Below are 20,990 nucleotides of genomic sequence, written 5' to 3'. Positions count from 1 at the left end.
TCAGGCTATTACAAAGGTACTTTCTGGCTCTGGGGTGGATGTTCAATGGGATCAAGTGGTCTTTTTTGGTGCTAAACAGGATTTTTCTATTCCACTTGAACCGAAGCTAATTGTTAAACAATCTAGTCCTGCAACCAGACAGACTAAATCCTGTAATGACTCTTTTCAACAGACTTACACCAGTCAATGACTGGAAAATGTGTCAAATGCACCAGAGGGCCAGTGCTTGAAAATGCTTTCGTGGAACATTGCTGAACAGAAATTTAAAAACTCCTCCCCAGAAACTAAAGAATTATTGTTACAAAATGATTTTGTGTTTTTGCAGGAGTCTTTGACCCTGGATAAAATTTTGTTATCTGAATTTCAGGCTTATTCGCTTGATGCTATTCAGTTCTGTGGCAAGGGGAGGCCTTCAGGGGGCATCCTTAATTTGATACCATTATCACTATGTTTTAAAAGCTCTCCACTTCCTAATTTTCCTCCTTGGGCAAACACAGTCCTTGTTGAGATAGGCTCCTTAATATTTGTCTTAATAAATATACTTTCCCTCACAGCGAGTCAAGAAGTCCATTACCACTCTTTGGGATCAGTTAGACAACTATGTACACTATTTGACGTGTAGATATCATGGGCAGCTTTAATTTTTGCTGAGGGTTTTCATGCACACACTAGCACCGTCCTAGAAGTCTTTCATTCTGTATCTCTGGGAATATCAATGAGGGAAACAAGCTGTTATCAACACCCTTATAGATCATCTAACAACAACAAAAACAACATTCGATTTATATATCACCTTTCAGGACAACTTAATGCTCACTCAGAGCGGTTTACCAAGTATGCCATTATTATCCCCACAACAAAACACCCTGTGTGGTGGGTGGGGCTGAGAGAGCTCTGAGAGAGCTGTGACTAGCCCAAGGTCACCCAGCTGGCTTCAAGTGGAGGAGTGGGGAATCAAACCCGGCTCTCCAGATTAGAGTCCCGCGCTCTTAACCACTACACCAAACTGGTGTTCTTAACAAATTGAAGAAAAGAGAATAAACAGCAGAAGTTTCTCAGAATATTTGAAAGAGACTCCTCTATCTTACAAAGGGTTGCCAACCTCCAGGTAAGACCTGGAGATTTCCTAGAATTACAGCTGATCTCCAGACTACAGGGATCAATCCCCCTGGAGAAAATGGCAGCTCTCAAGGGTGGATTCTATGGCATCACATCCCTGCTAAGCTCCTTATCTACCCAAATTCCACCTTTGCCAGGCTCTGCCCCCAAATCTCCAGGAGTTTCCCATCCAGAGTTGGCAACCCTAATGCTTTTTTTAAAGCACAGTGTTTATAAAGAAGTGATTGTCTGGTTTGCTCACTCACTTAAATAATTGGCTATGGTATGGTGGATGAGGAAGGCAGGTCTGTGGAGAGGGAAAATGGGAGTCCCTCTGGGCTATGTGAGAATGTACATGCACGAAATGCTGCCAGTTGCACTATACTGTACTATTTGCATATGTGGAAGGTAACTGCCCTACGGGCTCAATGAAAACTCTGCACTCTGCACACAACCAGCAAGTAGAAAACGAGGCCAAACTGATGGCTCTTTGAGCATCTCTAACTGCCTAATAGGGGCTCAAACTTAGATTCATCTTGAGCTATCCTCTAAGTGTTCTCCCATCCCAGCTTCCTGAAAGAGGTGCTGGCCATCAGTTTGAAAGCCTGCATAGTCTGAGATCAGTTTATTTGAAGTACTGGCTTCTCCCAAATTAACAGGCTCATCAGTTAAAATCAATACTGGTGGGTCTAATTGGCATGGTGAGACAGGTCTTGTCAGTGGTGGAACCTCCATGGCAGAAGTTCTTCTGTCATGTTTATTCCACCGCCCCCCCCCCATACTCTCCTTGCACCAATAAGCTTTTATTCTCCTAGTACCCTGATTATTACAGCTACTGGAAATTTTATTGTTGATACGGGCTTTTAAATTACTGGCTTTATTTTTAATTCTAGTGCAGTAGGTTGCTTTATATTTTTTTTACTGCACTAGTAAATAAAATTTTGTTCAGCCATGAGTCATTGGTTGTTACTGGGAGCCTGCCCTCCTCCCATGCAAGCTTTACTTTATCCATTTATGATATAAATGGGCATGAGATAATAAAATACACACACACTTACAAGGAAAAGAGTTTTAGCTGCCTAACAAGGATGCTGGGGTAGAATGGTATTTCTACTGTCCAACATACACATCTCATGTTTTAATGTCTTAAATGTTTTGAAGTTGAAATGTTGTTGATGTTTGCTGAGACTTGGGGAACTTATTCGGGTGCAAAGGTGGCATAGAAGTGTTTTAAATAAAAGTTTTAAAAGTTTTTCTGATAAATAAAGTGTCTCAGTCAGTTGTTCATCTCAGGAGAAGCACACTAACAATTTTGGGGGCAATCACAGAGCTTGGTGAGTCCCAATGGTCTAAAGAAGCCGAAGAACTAAAGTGTAAGTTAGTAGAATGTGGATTGTATAAAAGGTTATAAGCAAAGCAAACTCTTCTTACACAAGACTGTTCATAAGAAGCAATTCAGAAGTGTCATTCTATTGTTTAAACACAAGGTGGTGCAATTGCATAACACTGAGCGCACCTTCAGAGAGTATCTGCTCTCCCCATAGCTGTTACCGTCACATACAAGAGATCTCAAAGAGAAACAGCAGACTTCTTCATTGCAGGCAGAGTCAGAAATTCCAGGAGAAAACAGCCACCGGTATCTGTAGCAAGTACAGAGAAAAAAAAGAAAGATTTGTCTAGGAAATATACAACAGACGATCACTTCCAGCAGCTGCTTTGCAAAGAACCATCTATTTTAGGAAATGTGCCTGAAAGTTGCTGAGAAAATGGAGATGTATTCCAACAACAGGCAAGGTTGGTCTTTTTTCTTCTATCTCTGCATGTGTGGGGCAATATGTGAGTCCTTCCACTATTCAGTACCCGAGGAGAAGAAAACTGGGACTCTGGTAGCAAATGTGCTAAAGGATTTGAAAGTGGATGTGAAGGAGCTTTCTGCTCGCAGGGCCCGGCTGGTTTCTGAAGGCACCAAGCCATATTTCCAGCTGGATCCTCACTCTGGGGATGTGATTTTACAGGATAGAATAGACAGGGAATCTCTGTGTGGTCAGAAGGACCCTTGTGTCTTACTCTCAGAGCTTGTGCTGGAAAACCCCTTGCAAGTGCACAGAATAGAAGTTGAAATAGAGGATGTGAATGATAATCCCCCCCAGTTCTCTAAAAAGGAATATCTTTTTGAAATACTTGAGCACACACCAACAAATACTCGATTCCATTTAGAAAAAGCTGAAGATGCAGACAAAGGAAAAAATACTGTTCAGAATTATTCAGTAAGTCCAAATGACCATTTTCAGCTGGATGTGCAAAGCCACAGTGATGGGAGCAAATACGCAGAATTAATATTACAGAAACAATTAGATCGTGAAGAAGAAAAACGTCTTTCCCTGATTCTGTTGGCTGTTGATGGAGGGATACCTAAAAGAACAGGCACGGCACAAATTATTATTGAAGTTTTGGATTCAAATGATAATGTTCCTCATTTTGATAAAAGTGAGTACAAAGTGAAATTAATGGAAAACAGTGAACCTGGTTCACTTGTAGCCAAAGTAGAAGCAGTTGACCAAGACTTGGGTTCTAATGCAGAAATCACTTATTCCTTCAGCCAAGTGCCAGATAATATAAAGAGATTATTCAAGTTAAATAAATATACAGGGGAACTTACAGTAGCTGATAGAATTGATTATGAAACAAATACAGTTTATGATTTGAGTATCAAAGCCACGGATGGAGGGGGGCTCTCTGCTTACTGCAAAGTCATTGTGGAGGTTGAGGACAGAAATGACAATGCCCCAGAGGTGACCCTCACATCCCTCACCAGCCCCCTGCCGGAAGATGCTCCCCCGGATACGGTGGTGGCCCTTTTCCGTGTCACAGATCGAGACTCTGGAGATGCTGGCAGAACTGCTTGCACTATGGAGACAAACTTACCATTCATATTGAAGGTGTCTGTGAAAAATTACTACCAACTGGTGACACAGCAGCCCTTAGACAGAGAAAAAGCATCAGAGTACAACATCACCATCACAGCCACAGACCAGGGCTCTCCCAGGCTCACTTCAATAACAATAATTAGTGTCCAAATATCCGATGTCAATGACAATGCTCCAGTATTTGAGAAGCCAGCATATGAAATGCAAATACGAGAAAATAATATTCCAGGTCTGCTGATAGGATCGGTGCATGCTGATGACCTGGACACAGAGCGGAATGCCAAAGTGGTGTATTCACTTCTTCCTGGGAAGGTCAGTGATCAACCCGTGTCCTCTTATGTCTCCATCAACTCTGAAACTGGGAATCTGTATGCCATCCGATCTCTGGACTATGAGCAGATAAAAGATTTCCTGGTGACTGTGAAGGCTGTGGACAGCGGTTCTCCTCCCCTGAGCTCTGAAGTTAAGATCCGAGTTGTCATTGTGGATGAAAATGATAACGCACCATTCATCCTGTACCCTCTTCAGAACGGCACTTCCCCATCCAACGACCTGGTTCCCAGGGGGGCGGAGGCTGGCTACCTGGTCACCAAGGTGGTGGCAGTGGACAGAGATTCCGGCCAAAACTCTTGGCTTTCCTATGAGCTCCTGAAGGCCACAGAACCGGGTCTGTTCAGTGTGGGGACCCAGAATGGAGAAGTGAAAACCATGAGACCAATTAACCAACGAGATACCTTCAAACAGAAACTTATCATCGGAGTGAGAGACAATGGGCACCCTCCCCAGTCCACCTCTGCAACACTAACTATTCTACTAGTGGATGGCTTTTCTGACCCTTACATGAAAATGGTGGATATCCCGAAGGATGAAGCGGTCAAGGAGGAAGACCGCACCCTGATTCTGTATCTGGTCATATGCTTGGCTGCCATTTCATTCATTTTTCTGGTGTCTATAACTGTGTTTATTGCCATCAAGATTCACAAAAGGAGAAAGTTCATGGAGAGCTCAGCCCTGAATTTCCCAGGGGGTCCGAATTTCTCAGAGAACGGTGGAGATGCTGCTGCTGGATCCCTTTCCCGGGCTTACAACTATGAGGTGTTCTTTGCTGGAGGATCTCTGAGCAGTGAGTTCAAGTTTCTCCGTCCCCTCTTTCCTGTGTTTTCGGTGGAGCCTCCTCAAAATCAGGGAGTTCAAAGGATTTCAGCTGCTTCCCAAGATCTTTCCAATCATCAAGCAGAAAATCAACTCATAAATCAGGTGACAATATAATTTTATGTTTAAATATTTTGTACATAAATCCCTCATGTTTACATCTGTAGAAAAAGTCTCTTTAACACTATGGGAATAGTTAAACATATTCCTTCTGTCTTGAAAGTATTGTGAATGAAACCCTTTTCTTTATTTACCTATATAGAGAGAAGAGGAATAATTGTGTTCAGTTGTGTTCATGTGATACTATCTTACACACTGATAATTGATTTTCCCTACAGTACCAATGGCCAGTTAATGACAGTCAGAAGTTTGCATTTTGACTGAATGTTGAAAATATGATCTAGGATATGGTAGCACTACGTATGATAGCTTCAGGAAAGACAGGTTTCAATGTTTTGTTATTTTTTTGTTGAGAGTGAAGTTTTCTCAGTTTGCTATTCTGTGCCTGAAGAAAAGTGGTTCTCTTAGTGGCTAATATGCTGATGAATTTGAAACTGGCACTAGGTGAATGCTGCTGTAGCATAGTCGTTGAGTGGTTGAGCTGCGAGTCAGCATACTGCTGGTTCGACCACTGCTATGAGCTCAGTAGGTGGCCTTGGGTAAGCCACTCGCCTCAGCCTCAGCTCCCCAGCTGTATTGTGGGGATAATAATAACACTGACCTTGATTACCGTTTTGAGTGGGGCGCTGATCTGTTGAGAAGAGTGGTATATAAACACAATTATTATTAAGAGAGCTGCAGTGGCATAATGGTTAAGTGGCTGGGCTGCAAGTTAGTACTCTGCTGGTTTGAATCCTACTACTGCCATGAACTGAGCAGGTGGCCTTGGGTCAACCAATCCTCTCAGCCCCAGCTCCCTATCTGTATTGTGGGGATAATAACAACTTTAACTTTGTTCACAGCTCTGAGTGGGGCACTGATCTGTCCAGAAGAGCGGAATATAAGCACACTGTTATTATTATTCACTTGCAGAGACCATCTAGCTTCCAAAAGAACTTAGCAATATTTCCAGATTGATCCCTGCTTTAGATATTTGTTGGTAAATAATAAAATAGACTCAGAACTTTTGTGTCACCGTGCTGATCTTTGCTTACTAGTCTCAGAAGAATGTTCTAGATATTTGAAGAGTATCTACACAATAGCCATGCAAATTGATTAATGGTAAAGAAAGTTTATTTAGGAACTAACATACTTGATAGTAAAGAGGGGAGATAAAGAGATTTCTAGCTATCTAGCTGACCGAGAGAGAGAGAGAGGTTCCAAGAAGAAGCGGGATTTTGCCCTGTGAGTACCAATCGGGAGACAAGACAAGGAAATGACACTCAGTACAAAGAGAGGTGCTGAACTCATGTTCCTATATGACTAGCCGTTTGCTGCCCCCTGTAGAGGCTTCTTCTCTTTCTCTTTGTATACCAGACATTGCTTTTTCCAACACCCCTTCTGATGGTCTAGTCCACAAGATTCATCTTACATTGACTTTCAAACTTTTCTTGAGAAAGTGGCTTGGTGAGAACATCTGCCATCATTTCTTCCGTACGACAATACTGTAGCTCAACAAGCTCTTCTTGCATGTTTCTTATTATGTGATGCTTTATATCTATGTGCTTAGTTCTCCAGTTGGTCTTCTCAGTCTTTGCAAGATTTATGTATCCTTGATAGTCTTCAAAGACTGACCAATGCCCAGGTATCACCACAAAAAAACCTCCTTCCTTTCAACGGAATTAAATGAACATTTTCAAAGTTGACAGGCAGGGAAGGCTCTCCCCTTGCAAGGTCTGAATTGGCAGGGAGACAGAAAGGATGTACTTCTGTGCACTGTGCACATCCCCCCTTCCTGCCGATTTCGTTCTAGTCACTTTTGTTCTGTGATTCACTTTTCTTCCATAGTATTTCCACTGCTGCTGCAATGTCAGGCTGTTTCACCATACTTATGCATAACAGTTTTCCAATTGCTTCTCTATACTATTTGTTGTTCAGTAGAGGTTTATAAGTTCCCATGTTGTTTCAGATAGTTTGTTTCCATAGGAGTGCCTACTGGTCTGGCTCCATTTTTTTTTAAAGTTTTATTTTATTTTATTAATAAGATGAAAAGCCCAGTAAAAGGGCGGAGAAATAGGGAGGGAAAGTAAAGAAAAAAGAATACGAAGAAAGAAAAAGAAGAACAAATGCTGAAAATAACAAAGAAAAATAATACGTTTCATTTTCCATTTTTCTGTACAACACCTATCAAATTTTAACAAACATTATATTTTTGATTTTACCTTTTCAATACTGCCCCCTTATATTTATTTTCCCCAAATTTATCTTCTTAAAAATCAATACCACAGATTATCAGTTCGTTTTTCCTCATCTCATGCAGAAAGTCAGGGCAAATCCACACTCACTCATCTTCCGCTTATCTTGCGCTGTCATGGCAATCGCCTTTATTCCACTACCAGGCTGTGCATCCTCAGATCCACCCTTCCAGTGCGTCTTCATGGCGCAATCAGTTCTCCACACGCCACCGAGTACAGCGTTACTGTGGGTGGTTCCATCCTCTGCTGTCAGAATTGGCGGTGCACGTCACTTCCCCTTTTTTTTAAAAAAAGGGGTCAATTATCCGGTATACCGATATCTTGAATTTGTTTCCCACACCTGCCATTCACTGGAGATGACCGTTGTTGGAAATACAGGATTGCTCAGTTTAGCACCTCGCACTCTTGAAAATTGGGGAACTCAATAGGGAAATGGTCCCCGTGCGACATACGCATGCTCCGGTGACTGTTTCTTTTCCTGCACAAACCGCTGCTCACTAGGGTTCGTTTACCGGTATACCGACCATTATGCACTGTTAAAAAAAGGGAAGAAAATGGATTTCCGCGAATGTCATGTGGTTTGGAGGGAAGGCGCAATAGTGGCGCGGTGATGGCGGGGAACATGCGGAACGGGAAAGCGTGTGAGTATCCACGTGAATAGCGCGCCGCTTGTGAAAAAGCCGCAGAATCAAATAGGTAGTGTGGATTTGGCAATAAGTGGTTTCCAGTTAATCATAAAATAATAATAATAATAATAGCATTTGATTTATATACCGCCCTTCAGGACAACTTATTGCCCACTCAGAGCGGTTTACAAAGTGTTATTATTACCCCACAACAATCACCCTGTGAGGTGGGTGGGGCTGAGAGGGCTCCAGAGAACTGTGACTCGCCCAAGGTCACCCAGCTGGCTTTCGTGGAGGAGTGGAGAATCAAACCCAGCTCTCCAGATTAGAGTCCCGTGCTCTTAACCACTACACCAAACTGGCTCTCAAAAGTAGACAATGTTTCATCTCTGATCAAAGCTGTAAGTTTAGCCATCTCCGCTAACTCCGTCACTTTCACAATCCAATCCTTGATTGAAGGCAATACTATACTTTTCCATTTTTGCACATATAAAAACCTAGCCACCATGGTCATATATAGAAATAAATTACAATGCTTATTTTCCAACAGTTATCCATTAGTCCCATTCATGTTCATGTGGTCTAGAAATTCTAGAATTTTCTGCTTCTGGTTAAGAAGATAGCTCCCATCTTTCAGTCTATTTGTATTCCAAGATAGTAACTGATGTTTCCCAGATGTTCTACTTCTTGGTTCAGGTATTGAACTCTTTTCTCACAGTCCTTCTTGTCCTCATAGCAAATAATCAAGTCATCCACATAAATGAGAATATATGTCCATTTGTAATCTGTTTCTTGAATACAGGCAGTATTCTGCCCCACCTTGTTTGAATCCTTCCTTGATTAGCATTTGGTTCAGTTTCTGATTCCAGGCCCATGCAGTCTGTTTCAGCCCATAAATGCTCTTTTAAGTTTACCGACACCAGTGAATTGTCTTTGGACTGTTCAAATCCTGTGGCTGTTCTATGTAGATATATTCCTTTATTTCTCCATGTAGAAAAGCTATCTTCGCATCCAGATGCTCCACATACATCTTCCTTGCTGCTGCTATGCTCAGAAGTGTTCTTCCTGAAGCGTGTCTCACCACTGGTGTGAGGTTTCATCATAGTCTTCTCCATATTTTTAAGAGTATCCTTTAGCAACTAGTCTTGCCTCGAACCTTTGTATTTCGCCTTTTGCATCATGCTTGGACTTGAAGATCCATTTGCATCCTACCGCTCTCTTCCCTGGTGGTAATTCTGTGCCCATGTCTGGTTTTTGATTAGGGATTCAATTATTCAAGTTTCTCCCATTTCTCTGCTTCCTTTGCCGGAGGCTGGGCAAATTTACTTTCTATAGTTGCTCAGCTAGAAGGTTCTGGTACAGCTTCTGTACCTGCCAAATAGGAAAGTCTTCTTGGTGAGATTCCTTTCTTGGATCTGGATGAATGGCTAACACTTTGTTCTTCATCCCTTCTCCTTGTTTAGGCTCTGAGGGTCAACTATCACACTCACCTCTATTGTTTCTGTTTGCTGTGCTTCATTTCTCTTTTTTGGTGTAGAATCTCTTATGTCTATTTTCTTCATCTTGTTTGGTTTCTCCCTCTCATCAATGTTGATCACATTGCAGATCTTGACCATTTATGTTTCTGGGTTGAGGATTCTGTATCCTTTTCATCCCAGTGCATAACCAATGAGAATGCCTTCTTCCTCTCTAAGATCCATTTTGGTCCATTTTTCTTTAGGAACGTAAGTGTAGGCTTTTGATCCAAACACTTTTAGATGATTCATGCTAGATTTATAACCATACCACCGTTCAAATGGGGTACTGCTTGTGGCTGTAGTAGGCAATATGTATTGCAGGTAGATAGCAGTATTGATAGCTTTTCCTCAATACTTGTCAGGTAGCTCTGCCTCAAAGAGCATACATCTGGACTTTTCAGTGGGAACAGTTCTTTCTTTCTGCGACTCTGTTGTTTTCTGGGGTATATGTGACTGTAAAATGGCAATCGATTCCTTCTTCTGTTATGTAGCTTGTCATTTCCTTCCCCATGTATTCCTCTCCATTATCTGTCTGGATTACTAGTGGCTTTCTTTGGTATCACTCATCATAGCCAAATAAGACTTGAATTTTTCCAGTACTTGATCAGGTTGATCGCAGTGGATTTTGAATAATCATCAATTATTTCCACTTGGTGCTGGTGTTTTCATAGACCATATCACTGTAAATCACCTCTAGAGGTTTGCTTAGTTTGGTTTGTGCTATGTTTGTTAAAGCTTGGTCTGGTCTCCTTTGCCTTTATACAGCATACACACTGCTCCGCATCAGCACACTTGGTCCTTAGCATGCCTTTTGTTAGGTTCTTCCTTTCAAGTTGGCTTATTACCTCATTACCTCTAATAAGTTGGCTTATTACCTCTCATCATAAAAACTACATCATCTGCATAAAGCATCTTACCACCTTGCCTGAATGCTAATACTTTGTATATGTGCTCTGGATCTGATCTGTATTGCAAGAACTTCTATGCATCTATTAAATGTGTACTGACCTTAGAGGAGGTTTACCTTTTCCATGGGATCCTTGCAGTGGGCCAAACTATAAATTAAATCTATTTAATTTCTAAATCACCAACCAAATCCAAATCTGAGTAAAATCTCCTTTGTTCTACTCAACCCTATCAAATGCCTTCTCAGTATATGCAAAATAGAATTTCTTGATAATGTTGGGACTGACCCAACATTTGGACTGAGCCAAAATTTGGCTCAGCAGACCAAGCTGCTATTTGACCAAAAAAAGAAAAGAAAAAACTATTTCTTTCTTAATCCTGTTCTCCATTTAGGAAGTATGTATGTTGAGATCATTTGGAAATTGCTTGTTTGTGTATTATTTTTATACATTTCAAATAAAATGTGAAGAGAGAGAGAAGACTGGGAACATCAAAGCATTGGGGCAAGTGTACATATTTTATGGGGTATCCCGGTGACTGGAAATTGTTCTTGGGGAAGAGACAGGGAAAAGTTAATATATTGGCATAGATAGCTCTGAGAAACAGGGAGGAGTGGAAGGAGACAGGAAGGGGAGCCTGTGATGGAAGTAGCAGCAAAAGTGCTGGAATGGGTGTATATTGGGGAAAGAGTTTTACAAATAATTTCTGCTGTTTATTATCAGTATCTAATAAAAATTATATATCTTAGAAAAAATATCCATTTCACCATTTATAGCTAATTTTCCAAAACTTGTCAATTGGATTCTTATTTCATCTTTACATAGAGATGTTTGTAAAAGACTTTTAACATGGACATACTGAAACCAAGGGATTTGCCTATTACTTAAAGATATTTCTGCAAATGTAAGAAATGTAAGGATTAAAGATATATAATCTGACACCTTCAGATGTTCCCAGATTTCAAAATGTCTTTCTTTTACAGCTTGGCTAAACTCTTTAGATTTTATAACAGAAAGCCAGCAGATATTCCAGGAACTAATTTTGGTCTGACTTTATCCAGACGTTTTCTAAGGCATTGATAACAAAATTATCCTTAGCACAATAACTATTTTTTATCTTTTATTTAACCAAATCCAGACTCTCAAAGATATTGAAACAAAAGATTGCTCAAATAGGGTCAATGTTGTATCTTTATCTTCTTTTATCCATTTAAGAATCTAGCCTATTCTAGCCAAATAGTAATATTTTTGAACATTGTGAATTCCCAAGCCCCCTCTGCTTGAAGGTTATGCTTTTTCATATTCAGACCCATCCAAAAAATACAACAGATGCTACGATCAGCAAAAGACGGTAGAGACCCCCTCACCTCTGCAGGAGTATATTGTATACCCTGTGGACAAGTTTACATCGGGACCACAAAGCGTAGCATCCAGACAAGAATAAAAGAACATGAAAGACACTGCAGACTTGGACAACCTGAAAAATCAGCAGTGGCTGAACATAGCTTAACTCAAACAGGACACAGTATCTTATTCCAGGACACCAAAATACTGGACAACACTTCCAACTACTTTGTCAGACTGCACAGGGAAGCCATTGAAATTCACAAGCATAAGCAAAACTTCAACAGGAAAGAAGAAACCTTAAGAATGAACAGAGCATGGTTTCCAGTTCTGAAAAACACCAGGCTAACAAAACACTCTATACCTGACAATAGCCCTGCAGAGAAGATTAGCACATCAAGCACCAATCCATATGCAAAAGAACCTCTTCAGGATACAGTGAAGCCTCCCGCCATTAGCATTCCACACCCTGGGAAACTCTTACAGGATGACTCAGCTCAACCCCACCCCTCCTGAGTAGATATAAATGACCTGCCAACATCTTTTCCACACTGTGACACTGAGAGATCTCTGTCTTTTGGTGCTACACCTCTGAAGATGCCAGCCACAGCTGCTGGCGAAACGTCAGGAACTACAATGCCAAGATCACGGCAATACAGCTCGGAAAACCCACAAAAACCATCGTTCTCCGGCCGTGAAAGCCTTCGACAATACATTATTATTATAGTTAAACATTTTTGTATATTTTTAACCTCTAATTACTGTATCAGTACAGGAACATTCTAAAACAGAAAATTCAGTTTAGGTAATATTGACATTTTAATTAAATTTATCTTACCTAGCAACTTCCTCAAAGTACAAAAAATACAAAATTTTTAGTGCTTTTTGAGATAAAAACTGTCACGGTCTAATTATGCTACACTGGCCTCAGTGGCAGGTTCAAGAGAAGGAACGACACACCAAGCTTCAGTACAAATGGTGTATTATACAATTTACAGGTGGATACATTTACATACTTTATTAGGTTGGCTGACAAAGTGCTTCGCCAGCAACCCGCAGAGCTGTAGCTCTTTACAGTACAAGACTCTGCATCCTTATATATTACTTAGTAGCCTATCCCAACACAGTGCTGACTCACTGTGCCAGCCCAAGTGTCCTTGACATTTACAGAGAAGTACATCACCTGGCTGGTATCACATGATAGCTACCTGTCATCACTTTGTAGCTACTGATGACTCTGATCAGTCACTGCTAGCTGCCTCATCTCAGTGTTTATTTATTATCTTGACACTCCTCCTAGGCAGCTCAGAGTGACTCCCAGTTTATTCCTTAATTGTACATATTGCTCAGTATACAAACACTTAGTAAACGTATCAGCAATATTACATTCAGTTGAACATCGCTGCAGCTTTACAAATCCTTTGCCCACACTGTTCTTTACATTCTGATATCAGATCAGAATGTGCTTGCTTCTTGACTTGGCTCCAAAGTCCTCAGCTAAGTGTTGAGCTGCTGTGTTGTCACATAAGATGGAAATGGGACCTTTATATTCAATCTTCATGTCCTGCAAAAGCTGAAAAACCCACTCCAAATGTATGACACATTCGCTTAATGCTGCATATTCCACTTCACAAGTACTTGTAGCAACAAGAGATTGCTTGACTGACTTGTGCATTATCAGGGCATTGCCTAGGAAAATTACCAGACCTGTCGTTGACTTTCCATCTGGACGGTCTGCCCAGCTTGCATCACAATACGCCTGCACTTGTACTTCCCCAGACACTCTGAGTACAAGTTTGTAACTTATCGTTCCCTTCAGATAACGTAAGATACGCTTGGCCGTTGTCCAATCCCTTCTGTAAGGACAGGCTGCTCTCTGACATAACAAATGTACTGCATAGCTTATGTCAGGCTTTGACCAACAGGATAAATATAACAAAGAACCTATTAGGGACTGATACCTCTGTACATCTTCCCATAGCTCATCATTTGGCTCTTTTATGTATCCTGTAACCATGGGTGAAGCCACACTCTTGGCTTCTGACAACCCATACTCTTGCAGCAGTTTATTAATTTTATTTTGTTGGCATAATTCATAATACCCTTCAGGGGTTTGTGTGATCTCTACCCCTAGGTAATTGCTTACAGGCCCTAGGTGTTTGATCCTAAACCACCTCTCAGCCATCTGTATGAACCATTGCAATTGTGTGTGATCACCATACACATATGTTTACCTTAAGACCAGACTCTTGTTTATGTGTCCAGTACCTGGAACCTGTTGCATATATATTTCCTCTTCCAGAGGAGCATGTAAATATGCTGTTGTAAAGTCAAAATGGTCTACTTTTTTACTTTGAATACCTGCCTTACACAAGGCAACCTTTAGAGATTCAGACCTTACAGTAGGTGAAAACACTTGGTCATAATCGCTGCCATAGACTTGAGAAAACCCTTTTGCTACAAGTCTAGCCTTTCTGTATACCTCACCTGTTGGCAGAGTTTTTAGCTTGAATAGCCATCTGCACCCAACAATGTTGGTGTTTACCGGCACTCTCGACAGCTCGAAGACCTCATTATGCATTAATGACTCATACTCTGTTTGTATGGCTTGCAGCCATAATTGCTTCTCTTCCCCCTCAAGAGCAAGCACTTCTTGATAATTACTTGGTTCTCTGGCACACACATAATTGACCGTTGGCTCAAAGGTATATCTTACTGGTGGAATTCCCTTTGTACTCCTGCTGGATACATGTATCTGCTGCCCAGAACTCTGTGCATCCTCTGAGGCTTGCCTCCTTGGCGTAGAAGCCTCCTGTTTGAGCACCTCAGATCCTGGGTCTGTACTCTCACCACCATTTGATAAAGGAAACAACACTTGTTGCTTGCTTTCATAGCCATGTAATCTTTCCCAATTTGCATTTTCATAAATACTGGCTGACCGTCTGTAACTCAGCTTCTTATTTTCATTAGCAAAGCGATAAGACTTCATGTTATTCTGATAACTCATAAATGTTAGCTTAGTTGTTTTGGCACACCCTTTCCTTCTCAGCTTCAAAGGCACAAACACTCTTAAGAAGCTTAGACTTGGATCCCTTTTGTATAGCATTTTGTAAGGGATGTTGTCTATAGCACTGGTCCACAATCGATTATTAACAAAACATGCTGCTGACAGTGCTTCAGCCCAATAGGACATAGGCAAACCTGCATCTGCCAGCATTGCATACAACCTTGTTTGCAGAACTCCCCCTTTCTGTTCTGCCAGACCATGCTCCTGGGGTACACAGGTATTTGTTAACCTCTGAACAATACCATTACATTTCAGCCACTGGCTGAACCTTGTTGACATAAATTCCCCACCTTGATCAGTTTGGATGGCCTTCAGGTCCACTCCCAGTTGCTTTTATACACATTTTGCCCAATACCTGAATGTGTCAAACCTGACTTTTGTTTAAGTGGGTAGACCCAAGAGAAACGGGAAAAATCATCAGTTATTACCAAGGCAAAACGATTATTAGAATGACTCTTTGGATAAGGACCTATAACATCCAAATGTACCAGTGCCAAGGGTTTCTGAGACACCCATTTGCTTTCCTTGGCCACTGGAAATGCATTAGTTTTCACTTGCTTACAAACAGTGCAATCTAAATATTCATTACAGTGGGAAACCTTCTCATTAGTCAACAGTGATAAAGTTTTGCTTATTGTTTTAAAACTAGCAAGCCCCAAACGACGATGTAATAAATGTATACAATTCATATGCTTACTCTTATTTGTAACTACTACAGTCTTGGCTGCAGCTCTATTCACCATATACACACCGTTTTGGAGCAAACCTCTTATCAGCACTTTGCCGCCCTTAGATATTGAACACACATCTCCGGCAAAGGCGACTGAGAACCCAGCTTTCGTTAAGGCACTAACGCTTAGTAAGTTGTTTTCCAATGCAGGAACACAAAGGACACTTGTGAAAACAAACTCTAAAACAGGGAAGTGTAGCTTTCCCTCACATAACATATCTGCAGCACTCCCATCTGCTAAGGATACATGTCGCAGGCTGGGCTGCCTTGTTTCATCCAGCAAAGCCTCTGATTTGCAAAAATGCTGGGTGGCTCCCGAATCCAGGATAAAATACTGGCCCTTTCCAGCTTCCTCTGTGGTAACGAGCCTCGCCTGCTCCTTTCCCTGGATGCTGAGGTGCTTGTCGCCTCCTCCTCAGCTCCGGACATCCGCGCCGCAGGTGTGCCTCCGACCCACAATGGAAACAATTTCTCACAAGGGAAACAGTTGGCTTGCTTGCTTCTGGCAGTCGGCTGTCATCCCTCACAGAGCCCCTTTGGCTGGCCCCACCACTCGGTTCAGGCTTGGCTCAGCTCCCGACAGCTCCTACTCGCCGCTCCTCCTCCAGCAAACGTCCACACATATACGATAGTGTTAGTTTAACTGTGTCCAAGGACTCAAAAGATGTTATTAAAGCGTCCTCAGATAAAGAACTTAGTAATACGTACACTTTGTCCAGCTCCTCCAGGGCTTTTCCTCTTGATTCCAGCTGCTGAAAACATTCAGTCAAAGCCTTTATATGTCCTTGCATAGAGTCTCTCTGCTTCATAACCAGGCGATACAAACACCTTGTCAGGGCTATGAGGGAGCCAGCAGACACTCTTGCATACACAGTCATTAAAGCGTCCCACGCTTGCTTTGCCGTCGTCTCCCACCGTACATACAGCAGTTGGTCATCCGCCAGGCTCAACACAATGTGCGCAAGGGCTTTTTCCTCGGCAGTTATCTCGGCAGCTGTGGGAGCAACTGGAGGGTCAGTTACATACCTCCAGAGTGACTCCTTCTTTAGATAGACCACAGAGTAATTTGTTGCTGTTAGCTTATCCACCAGCACTGCTGTGGACTGCGCCATCTCACCCACTTCAGCAGTCACTGGAAGCTCAGCAACACCATCCAACACGTCCTCTGGGCTGCTCTCACCATCAGATGTGGACATCCACCTGCTCCAGGCTCTCTCGTTCTTTCTCTCGCTTCAGAACCTTCACAGCCTAGTGTAGCCATGCAGGAACTGGGCCCATAACCCTGTCGTGGTCTAATTATGCTACACAGGCCTCAGTGGCAGGTTCAAGAGAAGACACGATGCACCAAGCTTCGGTACAAATGGTGTATTATACAATTTACAGGTGGATACATTTACATACTTTATTACGTTGGCTGACAAAGTGCTTCGCCAGCAACCCGCAGAGCTGGAGCTCTTCACAGTACAAGACTCTGCATCCTTATATATTACTTAGTAGCCTATCCCAACACAGTGCTGACTCACTGTGCCAGCCCAAGTGTCCTTGACATTTACAGAGAAGTACATCACCTGGCTGGTATCACATGATAGCTACCTGTCATCACTTTGTAACTACTGATGACTCTGATCAGTCACTGCTAGCTGCCTCATCTCAGTGTTTATTTATTATCTTGACAAAAACACCAACCTATTTAACAACATAGGTTAATTTAATTTTTTTAACAGTCCACATAGACAATAATCACTTTCTTTAACATTAAGTAAAAGAGCTTCCATTTTAGCAATGTTGATTTTATAACCTGAATTATTTCCAAATTCTTCTGTCATATCCTCTAATATCTTGTTTGATTCTTAATATTAATTAAAACAGAACAATATCATCAGGATATAAATTTAGTTGATAGCAATACTCATTTAGAGTTATTCTCTTTATATTAAATTTGATGAATGAAAGATGCAAAATGTTCTAGATAAATAGCAAATAAAAGCACTGATAGGAGGACACCCTTGTCTTCTTATCACTCTTCTTATTATATTCAACTGTTCAAAAGGCTCCTTATGTATACACAATCTGGTGTTAAAACCAGAGTATATTGTACCTGGCCAGTTTATAAATTTTTTGCCAAAGACAGAGTGATTAAGGCATTTAATTAAATAACTAGGTTCTACCCTATCAAAGGCCTTTTTGTCATCTAAAAACAAAAATTGCAGAGATATTGTACTTTTTGACATATTCCATTAGCACCAAGACTTTTCATATGTTTGAATTTAATTGCCTATGTGGTATAAAACCAGATTAATCTACCGATATATATTTGTTGATTATTTTCTTAACTTTATTTGAAAGAATTGTAGTAAGCATTTTATAGTCACAGTTCAATAATGTTATTGGCCTAAAAGATGCTGTTAAGGTTTGGTCTTTCTCTGGTTTTGGGAGAACTATCAATTTTTCTTCTCTCTAGGTTTACGATAACTTTCCCACTCTTTTAATTTCATTAATCATATTCAATAAAGGTATACCTATGGTTTCATTAAATATTTTATAATACTCAGCCATCAGACCTTCTAAACTTGGACTTTATTCTTTTTAAAGGCTTTTATTACTTTGTGGATTTCTTGGAGTGTGATGTTAGCAGCTAACCATTGTCTATCTTCAACCAATAATCTTGGAAGATTGACCTTCTTTAGGAAATTTTGAATATCTTTGTCATTTGGATTTTGTGCACAATAGAGATTTTAATAATAAGTACAAATTATTTCAATGTATCGCCTCTTTGTGTGGCAAAAGTTTCATTTTGTTTTTTAATAGTTAATATAGTGTCTTTGGCTTATTTCTTTTTAACTTAGGCAGCCAGTAACTCCCCCGGTTTCCCACCTAATTCAAAATGTTTTTGTTTAACATATATTAGGTACTTTTAATTTTTTTCCAAATCTAAATTCCCTCTTTCAGTTCTTTCAAAGCTAACCCCAACTTAGTATGTTTATGGATATTTTCTAAATTTTTATTTTTTTCAATACAATCTTGTCTAATTTTCTTTTTCTTTTGTGCTGATATTAAACTTACACAGACTCCCCTTATGTAAGCTTTGCTGGTTTCCCAGATAGAACTTCATTGTACTTCATTGGTAATATTAATCTCAAAGAACATTTTCAGTTCTCTTTGTATGGTATCCACTATCTCATCAATCAATCAATCAATCAATCAATCAATCAATCAATCAATCAATCAATCAATCAATCAATCAATCAATCAATCAATCAATCAATCAATCAATCAATCAATCAATCAATCAATCAATCAAGACATTTAATGTCATAATAGCATAAAAGATAGGCTAGTACCAATTGCAGGATTGTTACATTAAGAAGATAAAAACTTGTACAGATAAAATTTAAATTTAGCATCAGATCATCACTGTGTCTTATCCTGACGACTCTTATTGGCATATTGGAGAAAGAAAGCAACATTCTTGGTTGTACCAGGAAAGATGTCCTTCAAGATATATTGGGCTTTAATGTGATCAGACAGACCCATCTTATTTCCAAGAACAGGGTCAAGATACTTAAAACATTTACATAAAATGGACAATAAAGGAGAATATGTGGGACTGTTTCAATACATTTTAACTTAGACAGTGAAATCAATGGGCTTAGACTAGAATAACTCTGCTTAGCATTTCACAGAGTGTCTAACAGTATGTTATTATTGAGCCTCCACAAATTTGTTTTCTTTTCAAGATTTATACTCAAGACAATCAGGGCATGATCAGAATATTCCCTGGGCTCTATACTGGTGGTATTAACAAATTTACCTAGCTGTTATGAGATTAGAAAAAGTCAATTCTCAAATAGCTATTCAAAATCTGAGAGTAGAAGGTATAATCTTTAACTGATGGGTGTTGCTTTCTCCACCCATCTTTAACTGATGGGAAATTCACAACTACTCCCCTGACTGTCCCAGTGACCCCTGCTTCATGCCTAGAAGATGGCAGAACACCCTAGCCAAACTGCCTGTGGAAAATTGCTACCTAACCCCAAGGTGGCAATCAGCATTACCCTGGGCATGTAAGAAGGGCCACGAGAACTAAGAACTGATGTAACCCATTCTGCCCTCCCCATCATGATCTTCCCGGGTTCACAGAATCAGCATTGCTGTCAGATGGCCATCTAGCCTCTGCTTAAAAACCTCCAAAGAAGGAGCGCCCACCACCTCCTGAGGAAGCCTGTTCCATGGACTACTCTAACTGTCAGGAGGTTCTTCGTAATGTTTAGTCAAAAACTCTTTTGATTTAATTTCAAGCTGTTGGTTTTGGTCTGAGCTTCTGGGGCAGTGGAAAACAACTCTGCGCCATCCTCTATGTGGCAGCCTGCACCATCTTCATTGCCCTCCTCTGGACATGTTCCAGCTTGTCTATATCCTTTTAAATTGTGGTGCCCAAAACTAAACACAATACTCTAGGTGAGGTCTAACCAGAGCAAAGTAGAGTGATACCATCACTTCTTGTGATCTGGATTCTAAGATTCTTTTGATACGGCCCAAAACCACATTTGTCTTTTTAGCTACCACACCACACTGCTGACTCATGTTCAGTGTATGGTCTAACTTTAACTTTAATTGAATTTTTATACCGCCCATCTCCCAAAGGACTCAGGGCGGTGTACAGCCAAAATAAAACATACAAATATAAAACAGTAAGAATATAAGACCCCTAGATCCTTTTTGGACATACTACTGCCATTGTTAGCATTCTGTTTATAAAGTTGATGAAGGATTTGTCTTCTTTGGCAGAGCTCATTCAAACTGTTGCCATTTAAGGATATTATTTTCAAAGGGCATTCAGCTAGCTAAGAAGAGCCCTTTGTCAGTACCAATGATGTTCAATTATCTCAGTACCAATGTTCAATTACCCATTTTACTAGTTTTGTCAATGCATACGTTGGCAAAGGAACAGATGATGGTTACTTCTGCTTATAGTGGTACTTTGTAAATGTTCCTTACAAGCTCATGATCTTCCAAATATCCAGCTTCCACCTGGTCTGTAGTGATGTGAGGCTTTTGATTTTGATGGGGGTAATCCAGGGTGCTGATGAAAATGTCAGGAGTAGGCTCATTAGGGTACATCTGAACTGCTTCTATATCTGATAAAGGAGGAGGTGGATCTATTTTTCCAATTTTACTATTACGATCAGAATCTTTATCCTCCATTCCTCTCGCCACTAGCAACTCTCTTCAAAGTGCCTCTAATTTATCAATGAATTGATTGTAGTTCA

The 20,990-nt window shown here is 40.6% G+C and overlaps 2 protein-coding genes across 2 annotated transcripts in view; both read left to right on the top strand.

The window, feature by feature from the left end:
* Window positions 1-20,990, top strand: part of LOC129333798 (protocadherin beta-16-like) — a 171,119-nt gene that overhangs the window by 61,748 nt on the left and 88,381 nt on the right. The window lies entirely within an intron of this gene.
* LOC129333260 (protocadherin beta-16-like) lies at window positions 2,865-5,294 on the top strand. Its single transcript, XM_054984790.1, has one exon. The coding sequence runs from the start codon at window positions 2,865-2,867 to the stop codon at window positions 5,292-5,294; it is 2,430 nt and encodes an 809-aa protein (XP_054840765.1).

Source organism: Eublepharis macularius, chromosome 7, assembly GCF_028583425.1.
Source record: "Eublepharis macularius isolate TG4126 chromosome 7, MPM_Emac_v1.0, whole genome shotgun sequence".
In the NCBI taxonomy this organism is placed as follows: domain Eukaryota; kingdom Metazoa; phylum Chordata; class Lepidosauria; order Squamata; family Eublepharidae; genus Eublepharis; species Eublepharis macularius.
Note: the sequence above shows the minus strand (reverse complement) of the source record. Positions and strands in the feature narration are given on the sequence as shown.

What these genes read in the sequence shown, in the direction of transcription:
- LOC129333260 (XM_054984790.1), top strand. Translation starts at nt 2,865, where the DNA reads ATGGAGATGTATTCCAACAACAGGCAAGGTTGGTCTTTTTTCTTCTAT.